General features: G+C 40.4%; 1 protein-coding gene across 1 annotated transcript in view; it reads left to right on the top strand.

Moving 5' to 3' along the window:
• Positions 1-9,347, top strand: part of LOC146598457 (complement receptor type 1-like) — a 32,233-nt gene extending 22,886 nt beyond the window's left edge. The window contains 14 exon segments of the mRNA XM_085300323.1: positions 107-417; positions 642-837; positions 1,084-1,183; positions 1,763-1,848; positions 2,610-2,789; positions 3,432-3,614; positions 3,830-4,006; positions 4,574-4,756; positions 5,066-5,248; positions 7,002-7,181; positions 7,961-7,990; positions 8,167-8,242; positions 8,524-8,608; positions 9,322-9,347. Of these exon segments, the coding sequence (XP_085156449.1) occupies positions 107-417; positions 642-837; positions 1,084-1,183; positions 1,763-1,848; positions 2,610-2,789; positions 3,432-3,614; positions 3,830-4,006; positions 4,574-4,756; positions 5,066-5,248; positions 7,002-7,181; positions 7,961-7,990; positions 8,167-8,242; positions 8,524-8,605 (1,967 nt within the window). The 3' untranslated portion in view covers positions 8,606-8,608; positions 9,322-9,347.
• The last annotated feature ends 910 nt before the right edge of the window (positions 9,348-10,257 follow it).

Consider the following 10,257-nt stretch of genomic DNA (forward strand, 5'->3'; position numbering starts at 1 on the left):
TCCCATGCATGGCTGATACTGAGGGAGGCAGAATCTGTGAAACCCAGAGAATGTGTGAGTGTGTTGGGGCAGGTGGGTAACAGCAAGTTCACATGATACTCACAAGTATCAGCTTGCCTCCAGCAAGCACAGGATGGTCTATATGGTGGCACTGTGCATTATCCTTTCTGCATGTTTCCTTGTCTACTCTCTCTTGCAACCTTCAACAATCTCTCCTTAGTGCTGCAATGTCCTTCGCCTCCAAATATTGACAAAGGAACGCATAACAGCCAGCACTTGAAAGAATTCACTCCTGGGACAGCTGTAAATTACAGCTGTGACCCTGGCTACTATATATTGGGAGAAGCATCAATTTATTGTACAGATTCTGGAAACTGGAGCCTCCCTCTTCCTCAGTGCGAAGGTACCTGTTTTTATTTTTTTTTAGAGAATTATGGATAGTTTGAGAATTTCTGTCTTTTGAGAGCTCATAAGATTTGCCATCTCCCTCACTCTTCATAGAATGCTGAATCTTACACTCCTTCCTTCCTGTCTCTTTTAGCCTTTAAATTTTTATCTGTGTGTACTCAATATGCATTTTAAAACTATTGTGTTTAGTTGATAGATATGTCTCAATTTTGCTCTGTGAATTTTCTTTCCCAACAGGTGGCTGTGCTGCCCCTCCAAGGTTACTCTTTGCTGAGCTAAATGAGGAATATAAAAATCTGACAGAGTTTTCTGTTGGGGACACTGTGAAATACACCTGCCATCCTGGATACATGAGACGCCCTGGAACACCCCCAACAGTAACATGCCTCAAAAATCAAACGTGGTCTGAAGCACTAGAGTTTTGTAAAAGTGAATAACTCCATCAGTTTGGTGTTGTTTTTTGAAAACTGTCTAAACTACATTTGTGGGTTTCTTAATGCAGTTCTTTACTAGTCTTTACATGGCTTTACTAGTCACATAATTTTGACAATTACTGACCATTCAAAACTCCTTTCTTTATTGGTGGCAGAATGTGGACAGATCTTTAAGATAGTATTTTCTCATAACGCATCACAAAATTGAGAGGAGTTTAAAATTAGCCTTGTTCTTTCCCAGGGAAAGAATGTAAATATCCAGAAGCACCAAAGAATGGCAGAGTTGTCATTCTGACAGATCTCCTCTTTGGGTCAGCAGTGAACTACACATGTGAAGAAGGGTGAGTACTATGCTGTCTTAGCTGACTCARTTTCCTGAGCTTGGTGTCAAACAGCTTACAATGAAGGGTCCCAATTTCTCTGTGCATGTTGTTTTTCCATAGCAAGCCAGAAATTGTGTTTTGATTCCAGTTACATATTAGTTGCCTGCTCAGAAGGGAGAGATGCCTCTTCTTTTTCCCAGATTGTGCTTGATAAATTACTTTGCAAACTTCAGTTTCAGTTTTGACTTCTCAGATGGCCACCTGGACAGAGCCAAGCAASTGTGAGTGAGTGCCTGCAGAGAGGAGGCTCCAGTTGTTCTCAAATCCCTCGGGTTTGAGTCCTGGTTTAGCAGTTGGCCAGTCTAACCTGGAGTGATTTGTGATCATTTTTGTTCCTCATGGGTCCAGGATGAAGGAACTCTGTGTCCTTCATTCCCATGGGTGGAACCAGCAAAAACACCTGGGTGACCAGCCAGAATCAGGAGGCTGCAGAAAGAAACCTCTGGGGGTATTGTGACACACAGTTGGATTGTGGGAGCACACGATCCAAGCYAAATGACTTGGTATCAACTGACATTTCCCTCTGTGCCCTTCTAGGCATGAACTAGCTGGACAGTCTCAGAGGCGATGTGAGATTTTTGGACTGCTTGTTGCATGGAGTGGTGCTCCTCCCATTTGCAGGAGTAAGTAGGTCATGTCTAGATATGGCCCAGAATTGCCAAATGAACTCCTTAAAATCAAACAGTGGCATGTCACTAAAATAGAGCCTTGAAAAATAAGGCTTTTAAAGCATAATATTCCTCTAGGATAAGTTTGTTTTGCATGACTTCTTCTAAAAATTTTCTAGATGTGATCTTTTGATCTTTCAGAGTTATGTAAGAAGAAGAGTTGTCAGATCCCAGCAGAAACTCATCCCTTTTGTTTCACAGATGTAAATAATAAACAAAGAACTGTTTTTCCTACAGTAAGAGTGAGATACCGAGGGAACTGGGATCTTCTAAGTCCTGCACTGWCTTTCAAACTATAAGATTGTCTCACAGGGTTGGGACCTGAGGGAGAAATGCCAAGGTCACTGCAATTAGGATATGGTCTTTCCTTGAGATGGAATTGTTTTAGAAGGCAGGAGCTGGGTATAGTAAAACTGTGTCATGAGATTGATAAAGAGCCCTCATGGTATATATATTTGGAATGGAATTGCAGTAGTCTGTTTACAGGCACAGTACTATGTTTACATATACAAATAATGTGGTAATCCTAGGGCACCCCAAGGAACTAAAAAAACCCACAATCTTGAAATTATTCTTCYGCGTGTTTCTGAGTACAACCTGTGAAAACATCTCTGAGAACCTCCTTGGGGAGCTGTGGCAGGTTCAGGATGGATTTTGTATGTACATCGTCCTTACTATATATATGCCTCCCCCTCTGAGATAACTTTCTTTTCCAGAGGTGGTATGCCCAGTCCCAAAGATCCCGAATGGGAGAATATCCTTTCGTAAAAATCGCTACACATATGAAGATATTGTTAGCTTTAAGTGCCATGAAGGCTTCACCCTACGAGGCTATCATACAGTTCAATGCAGAGCCAATAAAACATGGGACCCACCTGTGCCAACCTGCGAATGGGGTAAGTGTCAGCCTGCTGGCCTATTTATATTGCTGTTTCCCTGCTGACTGCTCTCAGGAACTCATTGAAGCTGAATTTCGCTACATCTGTCCTGATTGCTGCTCTTCTGAAGTCAAGGTATTTCAGTGACTGCCTCATGGAAAAACAAGAAATTTCTTTCATTTATTACTTTCTTCTCACACAGGAGATGAGACAGGTTGAAGGCAATGTCCTAAGTATAAATGTAATTTGCTCTTTGCTCACCTTGTTTGATGCAGTCCATAATCCCTGTTCTTCTCACTCGCTGAAAGTAAGAAACTTGATAGGTTCATGGCAGGAACTGACTGTAACAGAAGAGTGGAATTTATTCTGAAATATAAAGGAAGGATGATAGAAAATTACAGTAAAATTGTACATTGCGCATTGTTCAACAAAATGTGAATTTTAAACTCTTAATATGATATCCAGGTGGGACGACTCATCATCCTACTGATACCACAACAAAGTCAGGTAGGTCTATCATAAGAAGAGGCAAAACTTGTCTAACATTCCTTCCTGCCCTGCTTTTTGCAGGGAAGAAGGGTACTTGCACCATTTAACTCTTTTGTTATCACTCTTCAGAAGTCAGCATCATCTTCTCATCTTTTTCCTCTTCTTTTTCAGTGGTAAAGTGTCTGCCTCCCCCAAGCATTACTAATGGGGAACACAGCAAGCATTCCTCAGACACTTTTGACATAGGAGCACTTGTGCACTACAGCTGCAAGCCTGGTTTCATCCTTATTGGGAATGAGTCTGTCCGATGTACAACATATGGAGTTTGGAGCCGTCCCCTTCCTCGGTGCGAAGGTGTGTTCATGCTCTTTTCACTAATGCTTCCTGACGTTCTAGGTGTGTTAAGCATGCAGTGATATTTGGCTAAGGCCTTTCTGAAATGAGCTGCTGCTTTAACAGACTCCACTACTGCAGAACTACTGTGTGGCCACTACTGTGGCCAAATACCCTTCTCTATGTTGTATAAGGTTCACGGTCTATTGGATTCTTTATACTCTCACTGTCCACAGTTGGCTGTGCGAGCCCAGGAGTTGGGAATGGAAAAATAATTGGCTTGGAGTCTCTCTATAGACCTGGAGACATCATTAGGATCGAATGCAACAGTGACAATGGCCCTAAAGGCCTTCACAAGTCCCAGTGCCAGGCTGGAGGTACCTGGGATCCACCGCTCCCCATCTGTGAAAGAGGTAAGCATGCATTATCCTTACGTGASTATCCTTTCTGACCTTATCATTCTTTGTAACGTGCGGCAGAATGTAAAGGAGACATAGAGATCCTGAGCCTAGTGTTTAGATAGAGAGCGTGCACGAGAGAGACAGCGCGCAGTTATCTGCCTAGCCTAATTTTTTCCATTCTTATCTCTGCAGTATCTGCTGTCTCAGTTTCTCAGAASGAACTCCTTTAAAATGAGCTTAGGCCAGCTTCACCAACTGTAAGGAACTTGTATGGATGTTGTAGTAAGATGGTCTCGCAAATGTGGAATTCACATTATATTTACGAACTATCTACTCTTTTTATCTGATATATCAGTAAAGATGGTGCTGGGCAATGCTTCATTGTGTAAGAAGAAATTTGACTGATGCCACATGCTTTACAGCTGTTTGAGGTGAAATTAGTGCACAAGATTGGGCAGGGCTGGCTCTGTACTTTGGTTTTGTTGCTGTGGGAGTGAGCTTACAGTCAAGCTTGCATACTGAAAGCTTCCTCTCTTGACTGTATGAGCTCTGTGTTAATTAGCACTTCTCTGTCTTTAGCACTGCATTGTTCCAAGCCTCCAGAGATTGCCAACGGGTGGCACAGTGGCATGGCAACAGCGGTTTTTGCTCCTGGAATGTCTGTAAGCTACAGCTGTGAGTCTGGCTTCTCTCTCGTTGGGACAACATCCATTTATTGCACAGAGGCTGGAGCCTGGAGCCATCCTTCTCCRGTCTGTCAAGGTGTGTTTGTTTCTGTTGGAGAGAGCCAAGAGGAAAGGACATTTAACATATGACTTGCCTTAGGGGAAGATTTGTGTAAAGATTAAATCTGTATCCTTTACTCCGGAATGTGTTTTAAGAACAAGACAAAACTTATACACTTTCCCAGAACTTGATGGAGTTATAAGGTTACAGGACCATTTTTAGGGCTAGATGAAGATATTACAGRAGCAAACGAGGCTGCAAACATACAGTGTCATTGCTATTCTCTGGGAATCCATCAGGATCCTGATTTCAATGCTGTCTTGCTTGTCTGTCCTGACTTTTCAGTTGTGGAGTGCCTCCATCCTCCAAACATCACCAATGGGAAGCTCATAGGCTCTCTCTCTGACACTTTTCCCTACGGAGCATCTGTGTCCTACAGCTGTAATCCTGGTTATTCACTCACTGGGAATGCTTTCATTAACTGCACGGTGTCTGGAACTTGGGGCCAGCCTCTTCCTCAGTGTGAAGGTCTGTTAGTGCTCTATTTGCTTATGCTGTGTGGAACTCATGGTGGTAGACATGGTTATACCTTTTACTTCAGGAAATGAAATTCTCAGAGAGATACATGGGCAAAAATCCATGTACTAAAAACATCTGTGCCTACTAACACTGAATTCCAGCCCCTTATTTTGCTAGAGAACCACTTCCATACYATAGCTAGATAATATTAATCTGTTAATTATGAATGTATCCACTTTCTGAAACCCCTGTGAAGAGTATAATATTGTAAAGAAAGAGGATAGGAATCTCAACCTAATAGTCAGATGGAGAAGAATACAGTGGGAGGCAATTCTGGAGGACAATTTTAATTCTTGCGTGTGTTTGCATCTCTGCTCTTGTTGCTATGAATGAATTGCATATTGTTTTGTTCATATAAGTCAACGTTTGAMGAACTTTTTTTTTACTAGTAGAAACTTTTTCCCTTCCYGTCCCTTCCCTTCCCTTCGCTTCCCTTCTTTTGTGTCTCTCTCAAGTATGACTAACAGAAGAAACAAAGACAGCGATTACATCTGAGAAACTTTCTAAGTGGATTATCTGTAAATTACACGTGAGCCTGACTATTCTCATATTGGTAAAGCTTACTTYGTACTATAGCTATGACTTGGCACTTCCGTGTAGCTCACTGTGAAGGTCAGTCATTAGGCAAATCTGACTACAGGCTMTCTCATGAATGTGACAAGATTCCTAGTATGGGTGTTCCTGCACTGAAAACTGGACATTCACTGTAATAAAATTCATTGCCAACATATGTCACTTCCTTTAGTAGAGCTGCACCCACCTCAGTGACTCAGGAATTGAAAAAACTTGGATAACAATAAGAGGAAGTAACATATGAAATGCTCTTTAAACAAGAGTTTAAAAAGAGTCAGAGCTCTTTAAACAAAGCAGTCTTGCAGAAAAATYCTCCCTATCATGCCACATTCTCATAGTTTTGAAGTGTCCTTAGTAGTTATTAAGTGTGTTAAGTGTGATGACTCAAAAAAAAAAAAAAAGGGGGGGGGTGGAATGTAAGAATGTAAGTAAGGTGTAAAACAAAGTGGCTTAAAAATTACATGCTAATGTTACTCCTTTGGTTTCCACTAAGAATATTCTCCAGATTTCTTGGGCTGGGTTATCAAATGTGATTAGACACTGAAATGGAAATAACTAGATCACCTTCATTGAAAACAGTGGAATAAATAGCTTAGATGGCTAGACTAATTAATAAAGACCTAGGCTTTGTAAATGAATATGCCTAGTAATATACCTGAAGGGCAAAGGAATTTTACAAACTAGAAGGAGGTTATAGGGAGTTGATCTAAAGCTCAGAGGCTTCTTCACTGCTACACCATCCTTTTCTAAACGTTTTGGTAGCACAGTATCAGCAAAATGTATCTCTCTGGCAGGCTTCTCCCAAGGTACCACCACTTGGGGTCTCAACACACATGGAGGCAGTGGATCAAAAACACTGGATGAAACAGTGGGTGAATTCTCACAGTTGAAATTGTCAACTGCTCTTGTAAGAACAAAGGCACACAGATCACAGTGGCCAGTAATTCATCATCACATACCCACTTCTATAGCCACAAAGAAACAAACTACATTTTCGAATAAGAATTATTTTATGGTTATTTTCAGAAACAAGTCAAGAACAATGCCTTAAAAGACATGCAATTGTACATCTTGTTTTTATATTCCCTCCCATTAAACATCCTTTTTTGGGGGTTGTTTTTAATTTCAGAGATCAGATGTGTATTCCCAGAAGTTTTAGGTGTTAAGAAAACCATGACAGGAAATACATATCAATGGGGAACTAACATCACTCTTGAATGTGATGATGGTTACATGTTGGAAGGTGTCAGTCAGATTCAGTGTCAAGAGGACTTCAGCTGGGACCCTCCTGTACCAGCCTGTAGACTAGGTAAGTAAAATATGAATGTAAATGAAGCTTAGACAAGTGCACGTGTTCAGCGYCTGTACTTTCCTTAAAAGCGTGCAATGATTAGCTACAGACAGAAGGCGGACAGAAGGTGGCACAAATTCACATTTCTGTTGCTTATATCAAGCATAGATGTGTCTTGACTATTATAATCTGATGCAGTTCAACTAATACATACTATTACTATAAGGCAGAAATATTTATTTTTCTTCTGGAGAAGACTCACCAGTCCCTGTTTAGGCTAATAAGGATGATAAATCAGCTTACAGCTGTTTTGCTAAACTGGAATATTACTTGGTTTATGTTTAAATGAGTGAATAATACAAGGTGAAAAGAGAAACAGATTTCATGAACTTCAGGTGTCCCAAAACATTGAAAGGATAGTTTCTAAATATAGTATTGTTCTTCTATCTTAGTCAATAGTGCAGCCTGCTCCCAGGACCTCTTAAGTCTGTTCAAATCTGATTTTACCATGGAAGTAGAAAATAGTAAATTGCTGATTTTACCAGGGCAGTTTAAAGACTATCTTCCTCAGTTATTCAGCATGGTTTTAGACTTAATTGCTGTTGCTCTCCCTTTTAAACATGCAAATGCCTTTCTGCATGAAGAAAGTATATGATGGTAAGTTTTTTAAGAAATCCTGTATTCTAGGCTTTGGCATTAAAAGCTGATTAAGATTAATAAAGTGGTTAACTACAGTTGAGAAATACCTTATTTTATATTAAAATGGTTCACTGATTTTGTTTTTCTCTTCCCTTTAGCTTTGCGTGAGTCTAGCTCAGTAGGCCTAGGTAAGTAGCTTAGAAACACTTCTGTGGCCAGATCTTTAGCTTTATACAGTGGCCTMAGCGGTGCTATTTCCCTCTACTTACCAGAAGAGAAGAGCTGGCTATTTCAGTTGAGCTGATACGCTTATATGCTTAAAAAAAAAACCCAAACAGTAATTGTATGTGTTCTTCTCTCTCAGGAGTTACAGCTGCAGTAGTTCTGCTTCTTCTTGGTGTGGGCATTGTCTGGAAAATTATTTTGAAGCGGAAGGAAGGGTAAGGCAACCTTCTAAACATTCATTCATTTCCTTCACTGTCAAGTCTCAAGTTTTATATAAGCAGAACACTTATATGAATTATTTGTCAAAATGTGCCTGGATCCTATACTTTCGTATCTTTAACTCAAACGTACCAACTGCACAAAGCTCAACAACCTGGAATCAATCGTATGGTTATGTCRTTTTACTTCCAAGACTCTCTTCTTAACAGGAAATAGATGAGTGCTCTTTTACAAACTAATATAGYTTACTCTTTTTATATTTTTCTCTATCATGTAGCTATTATAATACATATGAAAACTATGGGTACTGTAGCCCTGCGGACCATATAACTGAAAAGAAATCTTCATGTGTTCCATAGCAGGTATGGATTTATATTCCTCAATATAAAACATCAGTTACAGTTGCATTTCTGAGTTGTTCTAATATAGTCATTCAAGTAGAAAACTTTCTTCCGAAACTCTTTTCCCCAAATCTTCTGGTGAGATGTTTTGTTGTATAAATAAGTGAGTTTTAAACATGAGTGTTATTTTTCTTTGTGACACCTTTCAGAACTCGAATTCCATACACTTCACCTGAAATCTAGTTAACTGAATACAGACAATGTTCCAGATACTGCCCTCAACRTGTGCGTTTCCCTTTCCATAATCTGAAGACATATGTTCATGGGTCAGACTTTCAAACTATGCCTTACTTCTGATATACACCAGCTTTTGTATGTAAGCATTACAGGAAGGCTTGCTCTCTGAACAGTACTGTAAAATGACAARGACACTGAAACGGGCCTTTTGGTTTTCTGCTTTTATTTATGAGTCTACTTTCTACCCTGAATGTGTATTGCAGGTAACAATTAATCTTCATTGTTATCAGCACACTGAACATAACCATTTTTAACTACAAAATGTATCTGTAAACATTAGCTCCTTTTCCTTTTTTATTTGTAAATACTAGTTTGTGAAAATCTCTGCTGCTGAAGGTACTCTCTCCTCCCTCCCTAAGTATAAATTATGTATAATCTCTAGATGTTAGTGCAAAACAATTTAGTTTTAACACCAGTGTGTTTGTGTCTCTTTCTAGGCAGGAGACCTTTGGTTTCACTAGCCAGGCATGACTTGTTCTCCATGGAAAAGAAACTGGCTGCAGATTACATGGAAGCTTTGGTCGTTTTCTTTGAGACTTATACTCTGTAGCGAAAAAGGCACTTTACTACAGAATTGAAGTTATTGCTGCTTCTGCTTCCATTAAATTGCTGTAAGGATCTAACCAAGTTAGAATTGTGTACAGTACAAATGCTGCTTTAGAGACTTTTGTTTGTACTCCTGCTATCTGATGAAGAATGTTTCCTTCATTTGCAAACTCCTGAGAGGAGCAAGACACACAGCAGCATCCTTGCACCTCTGCATGGAAATTAGAACATTAAACAACCAAAAGACTGTTATAATTTTGCCTGCAAACAGATAAATAATCCAAGAGGTTTTCTACGATTGGTAAACGAAGGTGAATAACGGCTATAAAAATGACATTTCTTGTYACGAGCTACTCCCAAGGACAGGCACAGTGGGGTATTTTTCCTCTCAGAATAATTTATTCTCAAGAATTATTCCAGGACGTCAGTTAATCTGCACAGGCTGCCTGCTCTTGCATCRTAACTCCATTAACACCGCAGCAAGCTTATACGGCGTCAGCGGGCCTCCCTCAGTATTCTCCTCCAGGAATACTCATTTGCCGTGTATCTCTGAGAACGTTTAACCTAATAAAAGCGGAATGACACACAGTAATCGCTTTGGGGTTTTTTTTGTCTCCCAAGTTTCTGGGTCTTARTATTTTAATACTGCCTCATGCAGCAAACATGGCTTTGTTTTTCAAAGCAGAGAAAACGGCCCCGCGGCCGGGCTGTTCCCCCYGGCGCGGCACAGAGGCAGTTTTTTGTTTGTGTATTTATTTACTTATCCCGCAGCGGATGGAGAGGCGCCGCGGTGACGGCCGCCCGCCGAGAGAACATGGCGGCGCGCT

The sequence above is a fragment of the Rhea americana genome, unplaced genomic scaffold (assembly GCF_003343005.1).
Source record: "Rhea americana isolate MKP2758 unplaced genomic scaffold, rheAme1 scaffold_163, whole genome shotgun sequence".
NCBI lineage: Eukaryota > Metazoa > Chordata > Aves > Rheiformes > Rheidae > Rhea > Rhea americana.